General features: G+C 42.5%; 1 protein-coding gene and 9 non-coding genes across 10 annotated transcripts; 9 read left to right on the forward strand and 1 right to left on the reverse strand.

Annotated features, from left to right (window-relative positions):
* Nucleotides 1–27,097, reverse strand: LOC119743565 (adenylate cyclase type 10-like). Its single transcript, XM_038219985.1, has 34 exons — nucleotides 27,020–27,097; nucleotides 26,666–26,776; nucleotides 24,489–24,635; nucleotides 23,635–23,778; nucleotides 22,560–22,768; nucleotides 22,191–22,299; nucleotides 21,388–21,471; nucleotides 20,783–20,865; nucleotides 19,974–20,130; nucleotides 19,558–19,589; nucleotides 18,981–19,099; nucleotides 18,467–18,543; nucleotides 17,986–18,169; nucleotides 17,254–17,306; nucleotides 15,820–15,985; nucleotides 15,180–15,372; nucleotides 14,822–14,908; nucleotides 13,784–14,064; nucleotides 13,007–13,238; nucleotides 12,645–12,813; nucleotides 11,350–12,030; nucleotides 10,946–10,987; nucleotides 9,540–9,804; nucleotides 8,575–8,797; nucleotides 7,489–7,626; nucleotides 6,651–6,826; nucleotides 5,684–5,828; nucleotides 5,093–5,184; nucleotides 4,227–4,345; nucleotides 3,723–3,819; nucleotides 3,132–3,247; nucleotides 2,195–2,312; nucleotides 1,085–1,277; nucleotides 1–861 (listed from the first exon to the last, which is right to left on the reverse strand). The coding sequence occupies exons 1-34, from the start codon at nucleotides 27,024–27,026 to the stop codon at nucleotides 532–534; spliced, it is 5,379 nt and encodes a 1,792-aa protein (XP_038075913.1). The 5' UTR covers nucleotides 27,027–27,097; the 3' UTR covers nucleotides 1–531.
* Nucleotides 4,513–4,594, forward strand: Trnas-gcu. Its single transcript has one exon. It is a non-coding gene; the product is annotated as a tRNA-Ser (tRNA).
* On the forward strand, nucleotides 7,873–7,954 carry Trnas-gcu. Its single transcript has one exon. It is a non-coding gene; the product is annotated as a tRNA-Ser (tRNA).
* Trnas-gcu lies at nucleotides 8,027–8,108 on the forward strand. Its single transcript has one exon. It is a non-coding gene; the product is annotated as a tRNA-Ser (tRNA).
* Nucleotides 10,174–10,255, forward strand: Trnas-gcu. The gene has a single exon. It is a non-coding gene; the product is annotated as a tRNA-Ser (tRNA).
* Trnas-gcu lies at nucleotides 10,331–10,412 on the forward strand. Its single transcript has one exon. It is a non-coding gene; the product is annotated as a tRNA-Ser (tRNA).
* On the forward strand, nucleotides 16,216–16,297 carry Trnas-gcu. The gene has a single exon. It is a non-coding gene; the product is annotated as a tRNA-Ser (tRNA).
* Trnas-gcu lies at nucleotides 16,685–16,766 on the forward strand. Its single transcript has one exon. It is a non-coding gene; the product is annotated as a tRNA-Ser (tRNA).
* Nucleotides 23,356–23,427, forward strand: Trnaq-cug. Its single transcript has one exon. It is a non-coding gene; the product is annotated as a tRNA-Gln (tRNA).
* Trnar-ucu lies at nucleotides 23,953–24,027 on the forward strand. The gene has a single exon. It is a non-coding gene; the product is annotated as a tRNA-Arg (tRNA).
* Nucleotides 27,098–27,684: the final 587 nt, after the last annotated feature.

The following is a 27,684-nucleotide window of genomic DNA, read 5'->3' on the forward strand; positions in this document are numbered from 1 at the left end:
TGTTTTCCAAGTGTTAACGACTATAGTTTACTTTTTAATGATCTCTTCAACTAGGCCCCCTATTATCATGTCGTAAGAAGTGCATTTTAGAGCTAGCTAGCTCAAAAGGGCGCAAATTCACGAAGCCAGTATCCCTTAAATGGCCCTTTAACCTTTCCTCAACAAAACGACTCAAACCCGAACCAAAAGTAATTGAACATGAATAATGACAATACAATCATGAACATTTTCCTGCTAGAAAAAAATGAACTAACTGCAACAAAACAATTGAACATGAATAATGACAATGCAATCATTAACATTTTCCTGCTAGAAAACAATGAACTAACTGCAACAAAACCCTCAACTCGGGTTAACATCCCTTCATATAGATTTAACCTTATGGTGCCGATTCCAGCCCGAATATATCCCTACGGCGCCAACGGATCTCTGAATCACCAGGTTGAACGTATAGGAAATGTCGTGTCATTCTATTTCGACACGTTATTTTTTTATACTTTGAGGTCCGTCACTGATCCCCGTTGTCTCTGTCTATCTTGGTAGTGGGAGCGAGTACTTGACAACTCCGCTCTCAATGCTGCCAGCTACCCGCCAGTCCAAGTCCTGCTCGGTGGATCGTTGCCAGGACTCGTCCTGGGTAAGAGGATGGTGACCCGGGTCAAACCACGCCTCCATGCTGTGCTGCGCCCAGGACGCCTCGTGCTGGTTCCCGGCCTGGTTGCTCATTTGCAGGCTGCGTTGTAGCTCGTCCCTGGCGCCCCGCGTGCTGCCGTTCAGTAGGCGCATGTAGGCCCTGAGGTGATGGAGACGAGGCTTCAGCCCTGGGTATCGCCTGGTGTCTGCTTTCAACGCCTTCATCATCTGTTTGCAATTGTGGAAATGGGCAATATTACATCATCACTGAGCCGAGCTCTTAATATCAAAACGGCAGATGTACATATACGCCATGTCACCTTCTTTTCGTGACACCATGCAAACATTCGTGCTGTCGAAATAATCCTGATTATGGCAGATACTAGTATTTGCGTTAAACGCATGGCGTGACGTCTATGTACGATGTCAACATTTTGTTAAAACTTCTCACCTTCTTTAATTTGGTCTTAACCTTGGTCGTTTTTCTACCAGCTTTGATCGCGTGGCAGTAGCCCAGTAGACGGCATTCTAGGATCTTGAATCCCGTCCTGACTGCTAGGAAGCTTGATTGACCGTTAGAGGGCAGGCTTTCCTCGGTCCTATCCAGCACCTTGGCCTGATCCAAGCGATCTTTACGCATGTACCTGGGATAATGCACGCAAGTAAATCTTGAGAGTCATTAAATGTAAATGCTGCTCACGACTCCAGACGAACTGTATTCATTTCCTGACCCTCAAAGCCTATAGTTTCTATAATTCGGTCACTCAACATCTTGTCAAATATCTTTACCTATGAGAGACAACTACAGCAACGGAAAAATGGAGTAATCAGCTTTGCCAAGCTTTCTGTGACTGTTGAGCGATTATCAAAAATCCTTTGCCATAATGGAAAGTGTTTCCCCTCGAGCTATACATGTAGTTGGACAGATAGGCTGGTGAAGAAAATCGTTATAGGGTAGACCCGAGGATCTCATATACTTCTTTCGCTCTCGCATAGTTCTCAAATCGACGTCAGAGACATTTGATCTGGAGATTGTGCCGACAATTCAGACCAACGTAAACTACGTTGGTAGAGTTGAACCAGGTTCGATTTTGTCGACCCTACGGGAGTACCATGAACTTGGGTAATTTAAATATACCGAGTCGGGTATTCGTCTAGATTTACACGAACAGTTTTCTGCATGTAAAACTATTTTAATTTTGAACACATGAAAGTCTTCAAATATTCCGAGTCCGATGGCTTCACAAACCGTCTCTTCCCGGACAGTCTGCGCAATAGAGGAGACGAGACTTTACGTTCATTATGCACTGTCCTGAATTGACTGATCCATATTGCCCCGCCCAATGGTATTTTGACCAATCACAACAGCGATTGATGTCCGACATGCATCAACAAAAGGCAGACACGTGCGTATGACACGCGCAGCTGGAACATGCAATGTGCCACTACAGAGATATACACACGTGTCGTTGCCCACGTGCGCAGTAGGTGGGGCCTAAATGGATCGGTTCATTAATTCTGGGCTCGTTCTGATTTTGAGACAGACTGATAAGATTCCTACCACACTGCCAATGAGGCCATCAGGTAACGTCTGGGCGTGGCATCAGCGGCGTATGCTGCGTCAGTGGTCACTTTGCTGCAGAAACTGACGCACGCATCGTGGCTCTCCAATGCAAATCCTAGTGGGAAAAAACACGACAAAGTTAAAGGTACATAATTTTTATAGGATCCTTAGCATTTTGCGCATTTTTTCGTTGGAAGGAACAAAATTGCTCAAAATCTGAGTTGAATTTTCAATTAAAATGGATACTATACAGCTATAAGAAAACAGGTTTTAAGAGAGCACGATTTTGCGCTCATTTTTTTGCAGCCTATATATGTACAAACCAGCACTCGGGACATGATTCTCATTCAGCTGGTTTGTGTATGTGACTATAAGGTCCCAGTGGATGGGCACTCATCGCATTTTTTAACAGATATATCGTCAAATATTTTTTTTCATAACCACCTTCAACCATTCTCTTTTTCCGAATGATACCATTTCAGGCGGAATAATTCACAGGATATTTGGTCATAGTCCTGCTCTTCACTTTAAGCAATGTTTTTTCTTGTGTTAAATCAGTCTAGGTTCATTTCCGGCAGGTAACTATTAATGTTTCCACGTGCCTTTCATCTTCAAGCTGAGACAGCTGACCAAGACCTTGTAACAAGGAAAACTTCCTTTTTCCCCAAGAAATACAGTACGCAAAACCTGTCAATCTGAGTTGGCCTCGTGCAATTGTCGGCACCTCCGAATGGAACTGACGCAAATGACGCCAAACGTTTATTTAAAGTCTCTAAAAAAAAATTGTCAGTCGCTAATTTCGTCAGAAAAAGAGTCAGGGTTTTTACTTTTGAATGTTCGGGTCTGCAAAGAACGAAATAATAAAAGAAATGCGTCATTATCGTTGAATTTGTTGATTTTTTTCAACTGATGGACTGATTGCCACAAACGATACCTGCTTCGAGGATGAGATCTAAGCAGCAGCAGTAATATGCTCCACGGGCAAACGAGTCTTCTTCCTCCGTAGCTGCGTACAAGAGTTTACCCAGCATCTCCACACATGACGTCATTCTATGGACGGGACAAAGATACAAAAAGACAAGTATAAAGATGAACAGGGAAATTGACTTGAGCGGAGTTTGAACCTGCAATGATGCTGATTGCTCCTCCCTGTGCTTGCGGTTTTTCAGTTGGTCAATGTCTTTTTTTCCCAAGGGGCGCTATAATCAGAAGCCATAAACCCATACGTGCCATTGTAGCAAAGGATCTCTCCCAAAGTCACGATGCTAGCAACGTTAGCAAACAAAAATGTGGGTTTGTCATTTTGGTTGTCAAAGGTCCCATAAGGAAGGGTCATTAATTAGAACTAATTTGCTTTTGATGTAATGATGATTACAATTTTCGAATGTAAAAGCTGACATTTGGGACATAGTGCGGTGTATCATGAACTAACAAAGTAAAAACTTTTCAGCTAAAAAAGTTGAGGGTTAGGACGATCATGGAGGCATGAATTGCATGTATACATTAGATATAACCGACCCCTCACCTGCCTGCCAGAAGGAGTGCGTTTGCCAAGAGAGGGAGCGTTTGTATCTGTAGCTCAATGTCGTGAATCTTTTCTGATATCTTCAGTGCGCTGTATCCTGTCACGGAGGAACCCACAAGCAAATAACAGAGATAATACAAAATTGGTTTATGAATAACATTTTAGCTAAGTGCATGGCATTTAGTGTTTGAGTCTCTTTTGTGGGCCTCAAGAAGTGTACGTGTGTCCCAAGTACATGCACAGCAAGACATTGAACATTGCTGTCCTCGAACTACAACTTTGTGGAGAACGGTCCTCGAACGTAAATCTGTGTGCTATAGTATATGAGAGAGAACAAGGGGAAACACAATGCCTTGTCCTCAGACGTAATAATGTCAAGTACAACTGCGTGCACGCACGTCGGACATTTTGTGTATTCATGTGCATAAATCACGGTTGTGATTGGCCAAAACGTTATAGCCTCTATTGGCCTTTTTTTTTTGGTACACTCAGAAAACCGCCTACCTGTGTCAATGGCGCCCTGTACCTGGCCACTGGCAAGCCGAATGCCCGTACTGACGGCGTACAGGTGACCTATGGTAATGAGGTCATCAGGACCAATGCCGATTGGTGAATCGACGCATCTGCCCAAAAGAGTAAAAAATACGATTGAATTATGCTTGTATGATTTGTTTTATCTTGGTTCCAATAATGCAACCAATTTAAACACCATTTCTTCGGATATTTCTTATTAATTTGGACGTTTCAGTGGTTCAAACGATCTCGGTAGAGATAGATTATGGGCCTACATGACGAGGTGGCCGAGTGGTTAAGGCGATGGACTGCTAATCCATTGTGCTCTGCACGCGTGGGTTCGAATCCCATCCTCGTCGATTTATTTCTGTCGTTTTGTGTGTAAAATGCTTTGCCTTTAATGTTTTTCAATGCGTTTACCTGTTGGTTTTTTCCCAAATTCTAAAAAAAAAGATGATTTTTGCATAAAACTGAGCAATGTTGCAACAACCGAAGGCTTGTTAACGTCAATCCATTTTTAGATACTATGACAATGCACTATGACAATGCTAAAGAATGTTAAAATGTCAAGAAACTCTTCAGGTTCGGAAGCAGACTATGGTTCTCGTACTTGTTTACCCTTGAAAGAAAATCCTCCAGCCAGATAAGAGCCATGAACCATAACGAACAGATGAAATTTACTTCGCTTCGATCTCATCTCCAATTCAAAACCTTATCAATTAAACCAAGTAGCAATCTACCCCAAATCACGTGACTTGTTACTTCAATCATGCGACATGCGAATGCGTATTAAGGTCAGTGGTTTCAGAAAAAAATAATTCCTCTTCTATCGGCAGGAGACTGATAAACGATATTACCTTCGCATTGCAATCTGTTCGTAGCGCCGACCTGTGTCCGCCCATTTTTTCATCTGACAGCACAGCATCATATTGGTGTAAGCGCTGGTGAGCTTTTCAAATTCAAATCCAAATTCAAACTCACATTTATTTCCATACCAAGTTAAAAATATAAGCCGAGAATACATGAATAAGTAAAGGAATTGTCAATTCAATTCAATTCAATTAATTCTCACCATGTAAAACATGAAACTTGTCTTCTCGTTCTGCACATTCACATTATTAAAAACTTTACGTCGAAAAGATGCCATGAAGAAGCAAAAACATAATAGGTTTGGAGGCATCTTTGAGAAGCCTTGGCTTGTGGCGAGATGCCTGGACGGACTAACACAGAACAGAAATAAGAACAACACGGACAGCTGTGGGAAAATTCAACTAAGAAAACAAAATATTCAACTTCTACAAATACCAGCTGTGACGTAATCGGGGCTTCATTTTCCTTACTCTTGATTCCAAAACTTGAGAGTTTTTATATTGTCCTAGTTTGAATCGATCCTTTAATTCGATTCTTATAGTGTTTAAGGCTGGTCAGGAAAATTACGACTTTTTTACCTCGTGGAGGTCATCTTCTGCATTTTCGGCGAGATTTACTTGTTGGATGGCCGATAGGAGACACCGTAGAGTGTCCTGCTGTCGGTCGTACGAATGCCACATGTGCGACAGGCAGCGAGCCTGCTCCAAATACTTCTCCCGTTTGCTGTCGAAACAAAATGTGCACTAAGATTAACTTTTCCACTTTGAATATTGTATATTAAAAACTGATTGTCTCAAAGGCATTGTGAGCACAGCAGCCCACGACAGATTCAACATCGCTCCCACGACCTACTTAATTTCAACCTCGCTCTCTAAAATAGACCACGGGAGGGAATATTGGCCTCCCATATTTGTGTTGGCTACCACAATAACAAACAATGGATTATGTGTCATAATTATATACTCTGTAATTGTGTCGTGAATTTCGAATGTTCCTTCACAAACGAGTGTTTTTAAATGTATTCTTTTTTTTGTTTGTAGGCCGGTCCTATATTGTAGTGCAGTCTGAGAATCAGACATTCACGTGTGCAGAGACACACTACGAACGTCTGATATATCCTAGCATGCACATTTTATGCAACCCCGCGAAGTTCCAGCCAATTGAAATCGACTTTCGAAAATGTGACGTCGTTTCGATCAGAAATGTGGACTAAGCTGTGGATTGTTTTGCATAATTAATAGCCGAATCTGCTTGCAATATCACAGATCCTTGATGTGCAAGGGGATATTCTAAAGACTACCATGAGGTATGGTACCCTAGAAACCATATTCACAAAAATATATGGGTAGTGCATCTGTTAAAGTTTGTAAAAATACCAGACCATTTGCCTTATCAAAATGCTGAGGGTTTTGACATGCAAAATGACCTAAATGAATGTGACAACCGACCGACAAATTCCATTTGGTATCCTCGATCTCGTTTCTATAGCAATCATTCTTGTCCGACCTGTTATCAAAGATCCATGGAGGTGAATGTCAGACTTACGAAGGATTTCCAAAGGAGTGCTCTGGGAACCAGACATGGAAGAGCTGCCGAAATTTCGCGATGAATAACTTGAAATGCGCGCCAACTCTGGAAGATGGCTGACGGTTGCCAAGGAGCCTTAGTGACTTGTGAAAGTGCGGCATGGACTCGTCCAGTCGATTCATTTTGAACAAAGCCTGTAAAATGGACAAAAATCGAGTGAATTGATCCCCGCTGATCTCGATTATATTGGAGAGACATTGATTATAAGTATTACCCACCACACCAATAAATTATAAACACATTGATATCACGATATTTGATTCAGTTCAAATTGTCCAATGGGCAACTAGACAAAACCTATTGATCAGTCTTTTAGTTTTTAACATTAACAGCGATATCCATTTCACCTTTATGCCAACCCCATTGTACAAAAACAGAGATTTTTGTCGCCAAAACTTACTCACTGAGTGCCCCCTTTCTTAAAAAAAAAAAAAAAAAAAACCCTGTGATCCCTTCAAATTTGACTAGTTACGGCACTGTTCACAGGTGCCCATGAAAATTGTCTTACGACAATGCAAGTAATATGCCTATTTTTGAGCAAATGAGGGCGCTATATAACAACACAATTCTCTGGGTACAAACACTAGAAAAATTAAGCTTATTGAAGCAAATTAGTTACTTAACTTACATCGAAAAGTTTAATATAGTAAGAATATAAGTTTGGAATTTTAGCAACATGCAAAATAACGTCAACAACTTTGAAAACACGATACTGTTTCTACCCCCAAATGGCGTCGCTCATTACAGCGCTCTAGTAATTTGCACAAGACTAAGGCCTGTTAGAATACGGACTGACCTGACCCATGGTGCTCTCAATTTTGGCGCGCTCTTGTTTGTCGATCGTGACGAGCTGCGTCGGATCGTCCGTCAGGGGATTGTGCCCTCTGTCGATGTCACTAATGATGTCGACAGCTTCTTGCAAGTAAGACAAAGCCTGCATAGGGTCCATGCAAATAAATTGTTTTAATGCAGTCTTTGAAAATGCAGTTTAGCTTTGTGTTCCATTGAACCATGTTTTCAATTTTCGTTTTGCCATTTTTAAGGATATTTTTGTGCGTTTTTTTTTTTTTTTATGCTAATGCAAATTTCCATATTCATGAGAAAACTGTGTTTTTGTTGTCATTTTAAGGCATGTAGAAGTTTTAAAACCATGACTTTAAGCTATTTACAAATAATATCAGACGAGGTGGCCGAGTGGTTAAGGCGATGGACTGCTAATCCATTGTGCTCTGCACGCGTGGGTTCGAATCCCATCTTCGTCGTATTTTTGTTGTCATGTTAAGGCATGTAGAAGCTTTAAAACCATGACTTTAAGCTTTTTACAAATAATATCAGACGAGGTGGCCGAGTGGTTAAGGCGATGGACTGCTAATCCATTGTGCTCTGCACGCGTGGGTTCGAATCCCATCCTCGTCGCAATTACCTCCATTTTTGTGTGTGTTTTCAACTTTATTCAGTAAGCTGTCCGGTAGATAATATAATTCAACATGAACACCCATCGCTTATTGGTGTTAGAAATTCTTGGTAATTTGTCGAACTGTCTTATTGGCCATTTGTTACACTTGTACTTAAATCTGTTTAAAACATAATAAAAACAATTAAATTTCGTCGGTATGGGTATTCCGGCGACTAATGTCCATTAAGATTGGTATACAAGAATAAAGGTCGATCGGTTCATTCCTCACACGAATGTGAATGCGAAGCGAATCTGTGATTTGGTAATATCCGTGCTGCGAAGTCACACAATTGGAACACATTTGAACTCTGGCGAAGTATTTCAAGATTTTCTTTTCACGTTTAAACCGTCCTAAGACCCTAAAGCAAGGTAGGCCTAACTCATGCAGTTCTGTGTTTGTCATATAGTTCTGTGTTTGTCATATACCTGCATGTTGTTGCCGGTAGCCACTGCCGCACTGCCAGCCTCCGACAAGAAATGCACCGTCTTGACTGTGTGGCAAGCAGCGCGCCAGTGCCGCACGAGCTGTGGGTACACGGAGTTGAGTACGTCCGTACACCGGCACTCACGCAGATCCATCTGCTCAAAGTCTAGGGTGGTGAGGCTACCCGAACGGCTGCCGGCCGGCGAGTCCAACACCTCACCAAAGCTGATATTTGAAATGTGTATATGGGGGGAAATGTCGATTAAGAAGCGCTCTGCTGGTAACATGTTAATATCCGACTTTATAGGCATATGTAAGGTGACTTGAGTTTGAATCAAGTTGATACCAATTCATTACACCCCGCCCACAGTGCCTGCGTATATACGTGAGGGGAAAAAAACACGTGCGCCTCACCAATGCCAATTCCAGTTCGTAAGTGTGACGTCATTTCAACTTAAACCACGCCCACTACACACGGAGTAGCATTGTTGGAATCACTGGAGCCGATGTAGCATGAATTTTATGAAATACGGACTCATTGGTGGTATTGCGCATGCTCATGCATAGATAATTAGGAGAGGGACCGGTCACGTGAGAGGGTTTAACCAATAAAAGGGAAAAAGAGTCCGATTTTCATACGACTCCGATTTTCATATGACACCGGAAGTAGTACAAAGTGGCGTGTTAGCCCGTTTAATATGGGCGCTAGTAATCAGTGGTGCGGAAGTTCGCGTGTATGACGCAGTCACTTAACCGGATACATAGTAAATTGAAGCTGCGCGCGTCATACGCACGTTCACGCGTGTCGGTGGGGCCTAATGGATCGGTATACAAGTTTAAAATGTACATTAACATACATGTTATGGATTTCGACTGAAGTCCGACTTGAGTCAAGTCTATGGGCTCTTGAAAGTGGTGAAAAAGCGCCATAGTGCATCCATAATTCAGATCAACTTGTCGTACGCACCTGATAACACTAATGTTGCGATCTAACGAGCCTTTACGCAGGACCAGGGTGCCTCTTCTTCCCCGCACACCTCTGGGCGTGGTCTTGGGCTTGGTCGCGGGCTGTCTCACTTCATCATCACTATCTTCCTCTTCGTGGATCAGAATGTGTGAGCCGTCAGGTTCCTCCGTGTTGGGCGACACGGAGGCCACCTTGCGACGCTTCAGACTTTTCTTGAGGGAACCCATCATATTCTCGGTCCGATCCTGTACGAATGTATCTTGCTCTGAAAAGTAGCAGTTTTAACTTTGTTATAATTAATTCCGATCAAAGATAGCCTTTATGACGCAAAATTCCATAAAGATAAAGCACATTCCTGAACGAATCCTCTTTGCAATACAGTTTTATAGTAATACCGATATTCCATTAAAAAAATGTTATTTTTTTAATCGCTCTCCACTTTTAAAATCCATTTACCGCAAGAAGAAAAATATGCAAACTATTTATATAAACACAGATATTAAATCAGGTACCGACTAGAATTCTTAAAAATAAATACACATTTACAGGACATTTTTATGGAGTAATTCAAACCAAGCAAAGAAATTTGCCATTCACTGCAACAGACAAAAAACACTTTTTAGAAAATCAATCAGACGAGGTGGCCGAGTGGTTAAGGCGATGGACTGCTAATCCATTGTGCTCTGCACGCGTGGGTTCGAATCCCATCCTCGTCGAGTTTTTTATAATTATTTTAAGGTATTACGGAATTTCACAAAATAATAAATTGAAGCTATTTTCAAAGCTCATCAGACGAGGTGGCCGAGTGGTTAAGGCGATGGACTGCTAATCCATTGTGCTCTGCACGCGTGGGTTCGAATCCCATCCTCGTCGAGTTTTTTATAATTATTTTAAGGTATTACGGAATTTCACAAAATAATAACTTGAAGCAGTGGTTAAGGCGATGGACTGTTAATCCTTTGTGCTCTGCACGCGTGGGTTCGAATCCCATCCTCGTCGAGCGTACGTATTTTTTCCCTCACAGTTTATTTCTTTCGTGTTAGCAAGGCAAATCCGTACATACTGACGCGTGAGAATTTGGCAAAGTGCAGACTCTCTCTTGTTCAAATTTTGCGAAGAGTGAATACAAACGGCATTAACAAGACGGGACAAGCCTAGTAAAGCGCGGGCCGACTTCACGTAACTTGTCTTACATTACGACTCCTCTCAGACCACGACGAGCCTCTAGGATCGATCCTATAGCTAAGACGCGTCCTAAGATGATTTCATTAACGCCTCTTAAGCAAGACGCATCCAAAATTAAAACGGGACACCTCATTAAATTACAAGGTCTCCAACCCTGAACCACAAGCTTGTAATATGATGACTGCAGCGACTTATTCATAACTTCATCAAAAGTGTTTTACCTGTCCGCACTTTGTCAAAGCTGACATGCCGAGTATTACGACCTACCAAAAGAGGAGACAAAAAAGTTACGTTATGTCATTTAAAATGATGGGTTTACTTTTGTTAAGTTCTCCTAACGGAATTCAGTCTTTACCAAATATTGACTTTTTTCAAACTTCATTATAAAGCATCTATGCAACTGTATTGGCGAAACATCACACAATCTCACTGCTCGGCCATCACACAATCTCACTGCTCGGCGTCACTGCGTTGATTTGTATCTTCTTGGAAAATGTTTCACTTTTTACTCAAGATACGCAGTATTTCTAATCGTCCAGCTTTACACAATGTAAAATAATATGAATGTGAAGCATTGATAAAATATAATAATTTGTGTACAGATGTTTGATGTTGATCATTTTACCAGCATTTGTATGACTTCCTCCAGGCTTGTCATTGGTGTCTTTATTGGCATGCAGTTCTTCGTGTTGTGCGTGATCACTGCTAGTTTTCTTAGTCGTCGCCACTTTGAGAGTTGTCTCTTCAGTCAGTTGATGGCCTCCTGGTAGGAAGTCCCCACCGCCGCATGCCACACACTTGTGCGCCTGCGACTCCAGGAACTCGGCGGCTTGGCGATGGAGTTTGCGCCGCTGCTCGGCCAGGAACAGGCCGTACGCCGTCTCCTGCATGAAGGCGCTGGTAAACCGCAGGTTACTGCAGTCAGTCACGAACATGTGAGAGGAACCAGCCGAAGCATCCACGGAGCTCAGCTCAGCTTCCGGTCGCTCGGTCTTGGGACAGTGGCAGATGATACCGGCGGAGAGCCGGTTGCCGTGGCCGAGGGTCCCAAAGTGACTGGAGACAGAGCTAGCCATGCCCTGGCTGGGTCGCTGCGTGGTGCCGTGGATCGTCATGTAGTACGTGGCGCACTCGAACACCCCGGCTTTCATCAAGGCGTGGAGGAGGCGACGGATCTTCCAGGGTGTGGTGTTGGGGACGATCAGCTCCAACATGCGGCAGGTGAACGTGAGACCCAGCACGGCGGCACATTTGACCATCATTTGCTCGGAAGGTTTCATGTGGTCAATGCGAGCCAGCATCATTCCTAGTAGAAAAACAGGACGGACAGAGTGAATTGTCTTGTCTAGAGGAGTATGTCAGGTGATTTGTAATCAAATATGGCCGCGTCCGAATCACTAGGCCACAACTTGTAATTACACAATCGACTATGGAAGCAGCTGACATTATGTGTGTTACTGCTGACCGTTGCCAAGTAGTTCCAACGCAGCCAAGACGTACTTAAATTAGTACCTCAGTTGAAAAACTGTGTGTATTGCTCAGTGACAATATATTGCTATCAACTTCCCAATTGACCACTGGATTATTGTAAACAATTTTCCTGCGAAAAAAATTCCTCCTCTCTTTTGTGCAGAATGGAGGCCTTCCATATATACTCTTTTCCCATCAGCATCCTGCAAGGACTGATGTGAAAAGTCTACAAAGTTTCTGGTCAGATTTTACTTGGGTTATATAGGCCCTATGGGTTTCATTTTGTCTAATACTTTTCAGGGACAATGACACTTTTCCAGGTCACCATGACACTTTTGCTAAGGTTTCCAGGTCAAAATGACCCGGAAAAGTGTCGTTTCTTTAAACCCTGAAATAGGTCAAATAGAACCTGGATTCCGGGTCAGATTACTTTTTAGAGTGTCAAAACACCTGTCATGGAGTCTGGTATCTGTATGTCGGTCATCTTAACTTCCGAGGCCACCACGCACACCATCTTGGCCTCATCGTCTTCTTCTTGGGCCGCCAGGCCTTCTTCTTGTAGCTCCTGGAGCCTCTCCAGGAGGGTCGGTGCGATCTGCTGCTGGAACATCGGAGAAGTCTGTAGATGGTGAAACAAAATTACACCAAATCAGAAGTCATTGTTGACTTTTTATTGACCCCTCGTGGTCACCATGCGGAATTTCATACTGCAAACTGCTAACCGGCTGGAATGATACATGACGTTTTTATCCTAGCAGACTTTTTCTCAAACCAAAACTTTTGAAATGCACAGTTAGTAATTTCCACCCTACCCCGCTATCCACACTGCTTCGCCTGCTTCGGCTGGGCGCCCCGCCGTTCACGCTACTGTCTCGCCGCTTCTGAAGCACGGCCAAGCTTGGAGTGACGTGACTGGTCTGGTCCTCGGCCTGGGCGGCTTGAAGGCTTCCCTCTGGCACGATGAGGAGCTGGTTGGCCGCCGTCAGCTCCTGGAGAAGCTGCTCGCACCAGGAGGCTATGCCGTGGCTTTTCTTCTGAAGTATACTACACACAAGGGTAGATGATTAAACCCATTGACTTGAGAGCGTCATTGCCAACCACGTGAAATGAGTTCATAAATAACTCTAAAAGAAACGTGGATCTGAGACGAACCAGGGGTGTGTACCCGAAATTTCGGTCATTATGCTCTAACTCTTATCAGCAAAATGGATTCAAGTTAATGAACCAGTAACCACATTTTGGTAGGTTAGGTTTAATAGGCCTACTTGCTTGTACAACGAACTTTGCTGTATGAAAATAAGTATGACCCTCTACGGAAAATCCACGCTGATCTTTTTGACTGTCACTCCAAAAAGTTCCGGGTCAGATCTGACCAGGAATCTGGGTCGTAATTTATTTGACACGATACTTTTCAGAGTCATAATGGCACTTTTCTGGGTCGAAATGACACTTTCGCCAAGGTTTCCGGGACAGAATAATCCGGAAAATGATCCAGAGAGTGCAGTGTACATAATTAAATGGGGCATAAAAACAATGAATTACGATTGTATCACGGTGAACGGATGGAAGGGAGGCGGTTGAAATCTTACCGAACAAGGTCCTCAGGTACGCTTACGACATCCAGCAACTGGCAAGCCAATGACGCCATTTCCGCCGACCTCAGACCGCCCAGCTTGATATGCAGCGTGTTGGCGTGGAGCAGCACGCGGTGGGCAGCGACGCACGGCGGCCGGTCCGGCTTGAACGGCCGCATGGTCAGCACGCAGACCGCAGAAGAGTCTTCGGCAAAGTCCGTCAGGAAGTCCCAGGAGTCCGGATCGATAAAATGAGCGTCGTCCACGGCGAATATCACGCACTGGCTCAATGTGAACTGGATGTTCAGGCGAAAGATAATGCCGACAATGTTGATTGTTAACCTCGGGGCAACTTCTATTGTTGTCAGGTTACAGCAGTTTCTTAAATGATTTTTACTGGTCCCAGAGGGCCAGCCTACAGTCCTCACTGACCGACTTAATGACTCACCGACTGACTGTCACTTGCGCCTTAGACTGATTAACTATCTCACTGACTGACTTTTACTTGAGTCCAGCCGAGTATCCAGCTTTTGGTGTCAGGGAGGGGACAGGGGCAAAATCAAAATCTACGTGCTGTCATTTTCTGCTGTCATTTTGAGGCATTTTAGGCTAATGATTTTGGCCATGGTTTTCTTTATTTGTCGTTCATGTCAGACCTCTCTATACCATTTATGGAAATAGTTACTATGTCTGGGACAAGCTTTACGAGGCCTTGCCAATTCATTGTCTTATTTTCTGTGTGCACGCTTTTGGTGATAAAGAATGTTAACCTTTGTCTTTCTGTACATTTTCAGGAAGTCAGTGCTGCAGTTTGATTGAGACAATTTAAGTTATGTAGTCACTGTTTCCCGGGCAAAAGAGGCCCACATAACACAACACATTTTACGTATTTCCCCCAGCGAGTTGAGTATAGTTCTAGGTTGATTACTCCTAACTCCCGTAGGGTGTGTGAACAATCATATTAAAAGTGGAGGATTCAGAACTGGTTATGGTTAAAGCACAGCTACATTAAAAAATATATATTACTGGTAAGTTTACTCGAGTTTAGACTACCTGGTGGACAATCTGGCCGATCAGGCTGTGCAACTCCTGTATGCGCTGTTCGCTCTTCATGTTGTGAAACCTAGGATTTGTCGGCAACTGAATACAAGAGAAGAATACTATAAACATACCATAGCTCAAGGACGAGCAAATATGTATACAATCAAGTAATTATGATGCTCAACCGTTCAACCCATACAGGCTAAATGGCTCTCAGTAAGTTATTTGAGGGAATGAGAAACTTATGAAACATGATTTTTTTTTTCGAGGAATGCCTACATACTGTACTTTTTAGCACGTAAACTTCGCAATCCCCACTTTATAACTTTCATTATTTTACGTTTATAGCGTTCTGGTATACAGTCCTTACTTTGAGAACGAGCAAGTCATTCAACAGGCAAAGATCTTCCCGCAGAGCCTCGTTCTGGATATGCTCCAAGAGCGCATGCTCCCTTTCCACGTGACTGACGCAGTCCTCCATCTCCAGTAGCATGGTGACCAGATGCTTGACGGTATAGTATGGTACAGTGACGTCGTTCATCGTCAGGGCACAAGATATCACCCTTATATCAAGGAAAACAATTAGACAAAATTATTCAGACCTGTGTTAACTGTCTGCTATCATTGCCAATTCAGTTACAGGCAAGATCGGTTCAGATAATTTCTGTAAGTGAAATAGGTTCAGTTTCATTCGGTGTTAACGCAGTAACGCAGTAAAATGTCCATTGACTAAAATGGCCCATAGGCCTAAGCCTTATCGCAAATACTGCTTTGGTGATTTCGCTTATTAACCTAATACAATTCTGAGAAGGGAAGAGCCACAGATAATTTTTTTGTCACAGCCACAGTCCTTTTCACCAAATATATACCAAATCACACATGCGATATTTTCGAAGGTCTATGTGGACCGTTTGCATACAGCAGCCACCTTGGTGTATATTTATTTATTTATTTATTTATTTATTTCTGTAACAACGAATGCACAACAAACAACATTCAGAGTGTCCTACCTGTTACCCTGGCGAGCAGCTTCCACGATGACCGAGTCCAGCATCCTGGTCTTACCAATACCCGCCTGACCGTCAAATATGATGACTCTCCGGTGTTCGCCTCGTTCCCTGTGCTCCTGAATCATCTGTAGCTCGTTCAGGAATACGCCCATTTCTTTATCACGACCTACACGGTACCAAATAACAGACACCTTACACTGAGAACAGGAGTTGTGTTATTTAAATGCGATGAGATTGAAAGTACTCACGCGTATAACAAGGATCAAAGATCTGCCCTCAGATGTGACGTCGGATGCAATGGGGCTGTTTTACTTAATACGAATGGTGATGGGAAATTGAAATTGCATGAGGGGATATGTGAATTTTGGTTGGATACGTTTGAATGGTTGATTGTGAGACGAGGTGGCCGAGTGGTTAAGGCGATGGACTGCTAATCCATTGTGCTCTGCACGCGTGGGTTCGAATCCCATCCTCGTCGAGGTTTTTTGTCTGTTCAATTTTCGCTTTCAGGTGTTCTAGTCGACGGTAGAAGCACTGAAGTACATGTGCGCATGCAGTCGTCCTCATGCGTGTACACAGAAAGACCAAATATGGCAAGAAATGTACATCCCTAACAGATAGGCCAAAAAATGTCCATTAAACAGTTACTTATCTGTACCAACAAATTCTTCTTATTTTTTACACAAATGATTAAAAGAACATTTACCTCATAAGTGATATTTAAACAAATTTGGTACATGTATTTATATATTATGTGACAGATGCAATGGGGCTGTTTTACTTGATACAAATGGTGATAGGAAATTGAATATGCATGATGGGATCTGTGAATTTTGGTTGGATACGTTTGAATGGTTGATTGTGAGACGAGGTGGCCGAGTGGTTAAGGCGATGGACTGCTAATCCATTGTGCTCTGCACGCGTGGGTTCGAATCCCTTCCTCGTCGAGGTTTTTTGTCTGTTCAATTTGAAGATATGTTGACCTTTTAACGATTACGAATTGAAGCGATTTCCGCAAGTCATAAGACGAGGTGGCCGAGTGGTTTAAGGCGATGGATTGAAATCCATTGTGTTTTGCACACCATTCATTTTGTCCTGTGCTACCAAAATACGTAGAAAAGCCTTCAAAGTACAATGTATGAATACATTAAGAGTTGTCCCTATTTTTGCTTTGTATAAAAAGTGCTCGTCGTCCGATCGTTTGAATCGACAACTGCAATGTCACACGGGAAAGTCTATCGTCTCCAACCACATGATTGTGTCGTTGTCCAGTTCGGCTGGGCCTTATAATTGCTGTTCATAATGCATTCATTTTGTACATGTAATGATTATTGTCACTTTTAGGAGGTAAAATGATAGAAAATGATGTTGTTTTGTAGCAGGTTGTTTTACCCATTGCTCCCAAGGGTGGGTCCATAATAAAGACGTTCTTACCGAGTAATGGATATTCAAACTCTGGCACAGTGCTTCCCACCACAACCTCAGATCTGCAACATGAAAAAGAGACAATCTGACACACACATGGCGATTCAGCATACTGATTTTCGATGAGTAGAATCGAAAAAGTTTGTGTGGTTCGATTAGTTGAATTTAATTAGGCCCTCTACATCATCCTTAAGATTGAGAAATGTTCAGAATCTGATATGGTTTGGTACGTTGTTTAAGAATGTGCCTTACGGGTTGGGTTGGGTTGGATTGAGTTTGGTTGAAGTTGGTTGGATTGGGTTGGGTTTGGTTAGCTTGGGTAGGTTGGGTTGATTTAGGTTTGGATTTAAGCTGGATTTAGGTTGGTAGGATTGGCTTTGGTTGGCTTTGGGTTGGGTTGAATTAGGATGCCTGGGCAGGGTTGACCTGGGTGAGTTTGGGCTGGGGTGGGAAGGATTGGATTTGGTTAAGTTTGGTTGGAGTTTCGGGTTGAGTTACCGGTTAGATTGCTTTAGTTGGGCTTTGTGGGGTTGGTCTTGGCTGGGGTAATTGGTCTGGGATAGCTGGGATTCGTTTTAGCCGGGATGCGTCGAATCTGTTGATTTGCAAACATGGGTTGTGTCGAGCTGAGTTTGGCTGGCCTGGACTGGGCTTGGGTTGGGCTGGGCTACGGAGTGGGTTGGGTTGTTTTGTGTTGTGCTTGGTTGGGTTGGGTTACGCCTGGTCTTCATAATTTCTTACTGTTCTCCTTCCACGAACTCCTGGATGACGCCAGCATTACGAACTCCTTTCATCTCCTTATGAGGCAGCTCACGGAAGAAGTGTCTGGCAAGCTTTGAGTGATGGAATGTCTCCGGGTCGCATGATACTCGCCCTGGGTAATGCATCATCAAACGGGCTGCCATGTTCACTTTCCTCCCAATAACTACAAATACAAGCACAGACTTTCTCATATCACGATTTAGGCTCATGGTTTCAAGATAAATACAGGATATTGTTGTCCATCATCAACGTATAACTCGTTGATATTCAATAAAGCTGAATCAGCTGATATAATATGTACAAAATCATAACATCTGTCTTTGTGCTCACTGATATTTAGCGTTGGAGACATTGCAATTAGTAAGGTACCAGTGAATGTTCAGAAGCAACCTCAAACAATAAAATTAACAATACTAAGCTAAGACCAAAGCCTTTGGTATAATACAGTGAATGATCTCACCGGTATACTCGTGTCTGTGAACATGGCCAATCACACCACAAAATGTCGAGCCTGTGGTAACACCAATTGACGCTTGCCTGTTACATGAGAAGATAACTGTAATGAATGATACTTTCCCTTACTGAAGACTAGTGAATAATGGCTTCGAGTCTTCGTTTCTGAAACAATAAAAGGCAAGCCTAGTTAAGCTGGTCCCAGAGTGCACAAAATTCAGAATTGATTGAGAATGGCTAAAAATGTCGTCGATAGAATAATAAGCTGCAGTGGTATAACCTGGTGGAAACGAAATATCAACTTTTGCCGTCGCATGGAGACTGGACTTATTCCTTACATATATCATGACAGTACATGTACATGAAACAAGCGGCGCCAGACTAGTGCACATGTAGTGTAGATGTTACATCGCGTACACTATAGACAAGCGTCATAAAGTGACAGTCAGTCAGAGAGTTAGGTAAGTTACCGTCAGTCAGTGAGGTCGTTAACCAGTCTAATTCCAAGTCATCATGCTCACGTGACATTAGGGGTCGCTTTCAGGTGTTCCAGTAGACGGTAGGAGCACTGAAGTGCGCGTGCGCAGTCGTCCTCATGCTTGTACCCGGGAAGACCAAAGATGGCAAGAAATGTACATCCCTAACAGACAGGCCAAAATATGTCCATAACAGTTAGCAGTCATTACCAACAAATTAATCTTATCTTTTACACAAATAACTAAAAGAATATTTGCCTCATAAGTGATATTTAGACAAAGTTGGTACATGTATTTTATGCGACAGATGTGAATTAAGACCCCTTTTCTTCAATAAATTTATCTTGAAACATGGATTATTTTATAGAAATGAATTTGAGTATTTCTCCGCCACAGTATTATGTAATTATCTTATATAGCGCCACCAGGCGCAATACATTCACTGTTTATTTCTATAGAGTCGAATTTATTCTGTAGGCAAACAACTCAACGTTATTTTTCAGAGAAAAAAAAGCTGTGGAACTGTAGGCCTGCATGCCGCTCCCCACCGTATAATTGTTTTTCTAACTCAAAATATGTGTGTTCGTCACTTATTGAATTTAAATGTAGAATGATCTCATACCTTGTCAAACATGAAAACCTTGTTCACACATCCTGTACAAAGAAACCAAGAAAATCTGATGGTAAATTTTCCAACAAATCAAAAAACCCAAAACTGTTTCGTCAACTTGATATAAACCTTACGAATTTAATTTCGTGCTCTTTAGTGAGCGCGTGTGGTATCCAGTCAGTGTATCAGTGATCAGCCCACGAAGCTGATTTAAGTCTCTATATACTTCAGTTTCAAGACACCCATTGGTATTCAACTAGGTCTGACAACATATACAATTTATTTTTGCCATTTTCACACACGTACGTTCGCTATTGTTGCTAACGTTCGCAAACGTTGGTTGCAAACTGTTCGTCCCACTTGTGCAAACGTTGCCAACGTTGGGAACGTTATCGTTTGTTCGCGTATTACGAATGTGTGGTATTCACCTTGATATTCCTTCATGTCGTCATATACCACGTTGAACGCCTTGTGGAGGTTTCTTCTCTCGCTGTCGTGGTCTGATGACGTCACCACCAAGTTAATGAAGACCACACTGACCTGTCTCATCTCTGAGAGATACTCTAAAGGCAGACCGTCATCAATCTATGGCACACAAAAAATGGAAATGGCAACCATCTTAATATTACGATTCAACTCAGTATAGAGACGATTCAGTAAGCACCGCCCACTGCACACGTGGTCATATTATGACGCGCCTATCATATTATTACGATTGTGATTGGTCAAAAATCATGAAGTGTATTCAGTGGATCGGGAAATGAGGTATCATCACCATCATAATAATTTCCTAGAAGAAACCTGTCTCTCTTGGAGCAGGGTTTGTTAGTCAATGCAGTGACGATGAAAGTACAAGTGTCTACTTTTTCGTACCACAGAGGACCTTTGTGAGGGCACTCAATGCATGGGGTGTATGGACATGCGCGATTTATTAACGAAGTATGCACTTGAGAAAACTAAGATATTTAACCAAGAATAACATGTATATATACGGTGCAATTAATGAACATGCTGTTATCGTGAAAAGTTCTATATGAGGTGTTAAATAATGTGGTCTGTTCAAGATAGCTATACCGTTAGGTCCTATATAATCTTCGAATGCCGTTTTGAAAATAGAAACTGCACATTGGAAGAAACGTATGTGATATACAAGAAGTCATCTATGTTCTAAATGTTTTTCCTAGCTACAAACATTCCGGCTTTCGTCGTGGTGCAAGGGTTGTGCAAGGTTGATTACCTTCTGCAGAACCGGTTTGATGACGTACATGCGCAGTCGGGATTTTTCGTCGTCCGTGCTCGACCGAAAGGCACACTCGCGTTCTGAATAATACACATAAGAACATTTTAAAAATCTGTTGATTATTTCAAATTCAATTTTCCCGCCTAAATCTAGCTGCCTATCATGAAGTTGTGTATGACTTTTGATCAACAAACAGAAAGAAATGTACCTAGAATAAATCGCATGCTTTATGAATTAAGAAGGGCTTCTCGCAGTAATTTTATATGCTGTCCCGATCGTGACGTCACTCAAAGGTCACTGGCTTATTGCTACAGCGACTGGCTCCCTGATTGTAATTGTTACATGGACAGGCTATAGTTGGCTAAACGGAGTATCCGTCATTAAGAGTTTTTTCTTGTGGCATCAGAGAAAAATGAATATAATTGTGACATTTGTATTTGAAAGAACCTGCTCCAAAGCAGTCTTTCCGTGTTTTGATTTTATGTCTTTAGTTTAGTAGTGAAATTTTAACAAATAAAAAAGGTTGAGTGTTTTATGCTACGTGTGACGAGAAGACCTCGGTGATGTAGCACAATCATGTACGGTTATATGACGAAACTTACTTCTGCCGACCGCATCAGCGTAGTGTTCATCTGACGAGGCCGGCTTGGAACATGACAGTCGCACTACGGTGACACTCGGTCCCGCTTAACAAAGTAAACACGAAAACACTAATCGGTGAAAATGAATGATGCTTGAAGGCATAAAGGATCATTTGCATTTACCCTAAAAGTAATTATTATCTACAAGTTTAGTTGAATTAAAGATCGTACTAGCTAAAAACCCCGTGAAATTATTAAGTCTGGCTTGCTGTCATTTAAAAGAAATCATGCAAGAAATGGATTTGATTTTCAACGATCAGTCAATTGACAGATACAGATTTTCGGTATAAAGAGTGCTTTTGACGAAATCGGTTTCATGATGAAAGGGTTGTGCATGGTTTTTCACTGTTTTCTCACAAAGTGTAATATCCACTGGGCTGAAACTTCAACAGGTTAGCTTTTTAAGATTCATCTTTGGATTTTGAGTGGTGTCACTAAAACAGGTATCAAACAAGTAGAAAGATGAGGATGGTTCGGCACCACCCTCATCACCGTTACGAAACCACCCCCGTATCAACATCAACATCATCACCATTTTATACCTCGTGTCATTCAAATAATTTTGTTCATGCAGAAACACAAAGGATTGCTGATGTATTTGACTTGATGAGAATACGTCGACCCACGATAACCTCAACCCACAACGTTATCTTGCAAAAAAACAACACAGAGTCGATGTCATGCCTAAATTGTGCAAGGCGCGTTCGATTCATGGTTGCTCGATACTCCATAATAACCTCTACCCCAGGGCCATGAATTCTTACCGGTCAGGTTATCACCGCTCTTCCTCATGTCTCTTGTGTACTGGTTGCCGTAACTGAGATCGATCTTGGTGCCGGGGTCGTTGATGGGCTCGGCAATCATTGACAAAACCTGCCAATTCGGCAAAATTAACAAACAACAGCATTAACACACAAAAAGTAGTCGGTCAGACCTACGGACGATATAAGCATATGACGCAAACGCAAGCGGGAATGGCACGCCCATCAGAAGGGAAAATGAGCTTTTAATTAATTGTTTCAAACCCATTGCGTATTCGTCTCCGGAAAATGACGTCCCTAGGGCAGGAGATCACTCTCAATACCATTTAACCTCACCCCATCCCCATCCCACTTTCCCAATTTCCAACCAACCGAGACATGTCTACGGTCCTCCAGCACAAGGTGCTCGATGAACTGATGGTCGGGCGTATAAGCCCACGTCTTGGGGGACAGGACCAAGGATCCCGAGGTAGCAAACTTCTCAGCCTTGTTAGCGTCGTCCACAGCCAGCCCGCTCAGTACGTAGTGACGAGATTCCTCGTTGCCTACTGTGGTCACACGAACAGGGCCTAAAGACACACCTGGTGGCAACATGGTGAAACGGTCTTACAGTTTCTAAGCGCTGAAAAGTTTTACTGACCGAAAAAATGATTTCTCATGAGACTAGGGAGGATGTCAGAAGGATTGTCATGAGACTAGGGAGTTTGGGAGTTGAAACCCGCAGTCTGATTATAGTTTATCAATTCGCTTTTATTAAATACCACTGTTTTGGCTAACATTTGTTCACCCTTTACCGATTCAGATTTTGAATGTGTGAGCAACAGCCGGAAGCGTATTCGATCAATATTCTACTTCCTACCAGTGCTCCTTTTCGATTTGAACATGGGAATAATTATAGTGATGCTTGTCTTCTTACAAATAAACAACCATCGAACAAATATTGGCTTTATACGGGCTGTAGGTCAGCCCGGACATCCAGGAACGTTTGAAATCTCCTTGTCTCGTTCCCAGACCCATTTTCATTAAACTAAATGGTTCTTGAGTCTGGAGTGGCGAACGGTAACACATAACAACTGGTGAAGATGTGCCATAATGTTTTCACCGGCTGACGCAATCCCGCGCTGTTCTATAGATTTAGTTGTCCATCAAATGACTTTATTTACCAAATGGCCCCATGGTGTAACGGTTAGCACTCGAGACTCTGAATCTCGCGATCCGAGTTCAAATCTCGGTGGGACCTAATTCTTTTAACAGATTTTTATGGAAGAAGAAGTCACAAGCTATCCAAATAATCATTGACAAAGAAAATTATTGTTGTTGTGCATCCCTTTTTACTATACATTTGACCTGACTCGTATGATTCACTTGTGAATCGATTTCAACTCTGGCAGGCATTGGTGAGTTTTTACGGTGTACGAGGTGTCTGAAAAACAAAGGTATAACTGACCTAGTTTGACACGAAGCTTGACGCCCACCTCCGTCTCTCTATTGTCGCACCTCTCCTGGATGCGCAGCCCACACTTGATGACCCTCATCAGTGTGTAGTCCAGGCTATCTCGTTTCAGCTTCCATAGAGCCAGGAATGCGTCTCCTACAGCCAACGATTGGGAGAAATAATTGCAAGTTCAAATCCAGACACAGGATCAGGTCCCATAAAAAAAAATCAATCTGTGGATTCTTGGGCCCTACATAATTCTCAATGTGTGCATGCGGTATAGTGTTTTCCTTTACTTCATAACACATTTATTCCAAGGGTTGTTGTGTAGTCCCTGTGGCGCAATTGGATTAGCGCGTTGGACTTCTAATTCAAAGGTTCCGGGTTCGAGTCCCGGCAGGGATGATATTGTTTTTATTTTTACTCTTTAACTCGTCACAAAAATTGTTCACATACAAGTACATTCAGAGATTTTTTTTAAAAGCTACTACATAAAGACATCAGCAACAAACAATTGACAAGACGGGACAAAGACAGTGCAGGGCTGCCTAACAGGAGAAGACTAAAAAGTGAACACTGTCGCCAAAGGGCGCGTGTTACTGGTTTGCTGTTGCACACAAACAGATCCACCCTCGAGACTAGTTTCCGATCCGGTCTACCGCGCGAGAACTGAGTTATTGCCGACCCGTAAAGTATTACCTAACGTGACGTAGACCGATCATTGTTGTTCGATGTCTCATTTACAGCGAATAACTTTTGCACTGCTAGGTAAATCCTTTTTCGGGGCTGAACTTAACCTAGCATGGACTGAATCGTTTTGTCATTATTTCAAACTCCATATTTTGACGTTTGTACGGTCGCCTAACCTGCAAATTTCAGAATATCTCCTTCAGACCCGATGATGTTGTCTACGATATCTCCGATGTAACTATTGAGGGCAGCAGACAGCTTCTCTGCTCCACATGTGCTGTTGCGTGAACTCATGCTGTACCGCTCAGTCAGGGCAGTAAATCCTGAAGGAGATGTACAAAACAAGTTTAGGGTTAGGCTAACTACGTTAAAGGTAGAGTCCATCATTTGCAGCCATCCGAAAAGTAACTGGCGTAATTATTGTTGAAAAACTAACTTGGTTGAAAGATAGTAAGGAGACTAAACTCCCTGTGAAATTATTCTTTCTGGGAAGCTGTCATTTTGAAGTTATCAACGAAAGAAGGCATTTCCAACGGTGATTCTTAAGAAGCACCGTAGGAAAATTTAAATTAGTAGTTCGTTTTGTTATTCAGCGCAGCGCGCACAAGTATTCGAACGACGCACACGCGCGCGCGGTTGTTATAATTCGTCGGATCAGTGCGCGACGTCGCGTATAGTTGCATTTCAAAACAATTCAAAACATGATTCAGCAACTTTTGATTTGAAATTGAGATCTTAGAATGCTGTTTTTCTCGGAATGTACAGCTGAAGCTTAGCTGAAACTTCATCAGGTTAGTTGCTCAGTATCCTTCATTAGATTTTGAACTCTTTTGTTGCTTCAAACGAACAAAATGCACAAATTACAAATGATGGACTCTACCTTTAACTAATAAACTCGTATAAATCATGATCGGTGCACGCCCATTTTGTTCTGTCTGTATAGAGTCCCTGTGGCGTAATGGATCAGCGCGTTGGACTTCTAATTCAAAGATTCCGGTGTCACGGTCTCACTTCCCCGGCGTGCCAGCTTCTCCGGGTGGTTTCGGCGGATAATTGAGCACGTTACAGTGCACGTTACATGAGCACGATACATGCTCATGTGTCCGCTGTGCTTACTTTTACCAAGCGCATCACAGTGAGGGACACCCAAGAATGTGTTATGTAACACTTTATGCGGGTCAAGTCATTCCATGCCGTCTTGAAAGCATTCTGATTTGTGTTCCCAGCGTCATGTGTGCGTGTTCGTGGAGGAATAATTAAAAACTATAAATCCTTGGTCTGTGGTATTCGTTCGTGGTCCATCACATTTGTCTATATTTTTGCAACCACGGTTTTAAATAAATGTGCACAGCCAGGCATCCTTGAAGTCTTTTTGGTCACTGGGAATTGCGCGCGCCACGAAAATTATGGATTCGACTGGTACCCTGTAATGTACATACAAATATCCTAAGATCTTACGTGCACCAGTACAACCCCAAAGAACTCAGCACACAAACAAAGTTGGCCAATGTACACTACTGCGCAATTTTGTGCATGCGTGTTGACGCGAAATTTCCCTCTCGGAGAAGCTAGCACGCCGGAGAAGTGAGACCGTGACACCGGGTTCGAATCCCGGCAAGGATGTTTTTGCGTTTTCGTCAAAATCGTGAAGATTTCAAAATAGACAACTACTTAAATCAACTATGGAAAAACGGTCGGAGAAAGTTAGTTGGCACGTTTTTTTTTTATTTTGTGTTGTATAGCTGGTAGAAAATCGTAACCTACTAGTTTCCCTGCCAGTTGACTCAATAACATCTCCACAAGATTAACTACACATGTTAAAAACATTAACCTGAATATGAAAACAATAAGACTATGAGGATACCTTAGACCCTTGGCTGGAGTTTCTTACGTGCCTTCTCTGCTGTTTAACAGTTTGAGTAATAATAATGCTGGGTAGCCTAATGTCATTTGCATTGGTGCAATGGTATTAAAATAATATTGTTGATTAATTCGGGTAAAATTTACCAAAAAATTTGGGAAGAAATTGCCAAAGAGTGTAGGCAATTTGAATTGAAGGCCTATTTCCAACGTTTACCCCTTCTTTTTCAAAAATTTAATTTGTTTAACCACCAACCTGAAATTTCAGCAAATGATAAGGTAGGCCTACCGATTAGATGAGGGAGACTCCCTTACCACACCACGCAATCATTCATTTTGCAACAAGGACGGCGTCTAACCGGGGCAGGTAACGACAAACCTTACATATCTCGCCTTCCCCGCTATAGTCGATGGCCCATACTCTTTAAACATGTTAAACTGGTTAACATAGGCCTACGTAGGTTTAACCAGATTTAACCAGTTACCCACTAACCTGATATGTCAGCAAACATGAGGACGCCGTCAAACCGTTGACTGTGAGGAAGAGCTTTGATTTGGTTTCCTACCATCACCAAGTCAGGGACATGTGTCGCAAGTTGATTGACTGGGAAAGAAAAAAAAAGGGGGTGGTGAGACTGCATTGCTTCAAGACGTTTTACTGCATGCAAACGTTTAAATAATGTTATTCTACACAGAATAGAACAATCACACTAACTAGCTCACCCCGTTGCAGGCTGTTACAATGGTTACATTACAACTAGCCTAACGTCAGTTAGATCGTAACGATTTTTATTCTAGAATATCATTGATATTTCAAAATTGTCATGTGTCTGTGTGATGACCTTACCTGTCATTTTGACTTCTCAAAGTTTTCAGCACAATCAGAGGCAGTCTTCAAGAGATCCCAAACGACACGTGTATAGGCCCAGTTTTGTAACGAGCAGTTATTGTCCTCGTTCAACAAAAATACAAGCTGGCTGAAATTCCAAACTTGTAAGCTTATTATTTGCAAAAAATGTATCACCAGAACAAAGTTCACGTTTGTATTTCGGCCGTTTGTCTTGTGCGTCCTTTTTGTGTTGTTCGCGTTTGCAGCTCGTCGCGTTCAAAAGAATAGATTAGACGCGCGCATTATTTTTTATGGCTCCGTGCGCTATAGGAGAGAGGGCGCTTCGAGAGCCGTAGTATGGCATGAACAAGACTAGTACGCACGACTGATTTTGCACACTGTCATTTGAAAGATGCCATCGAAACCATTTTCCAGGAGGAAAATGCTTTCGATGGCCTCTTTCAACAAATTCAGGAATGTCTTTAACAGTGATGCAATCTCCAACAACACGAAACTTTAAAAAACATTTCGTGCCTTCATAGCTTCCGTATATTTCAGTAGGCCTACAACAGTGAATAATTCACTGTTGTACACAATATGGAAGCTATGGACAGAGACTGAGTCACTAAGGCCAACAAAAAAAAGTCTCCGGTTTCTGGTATGCGCGCGCGTCGCCGTAGCCA

Source organism: Patiria miniata, unplaced genomic scaffold (assembly GCF_015706575.1).
Source record: "Patiria miniata isolate m_02_andy unplaced genomic scaffold, ASM1570657v1 HiC_scaffold_6, whole genome shotgun sequence".
Classification (NCBI taxonomy): domain Eukaryota; kingdom Metazoa; phylum Echinodermata; class Asteroidea; order Valvatida; family Asterinidae; genus Patiria; species Patiria miniata.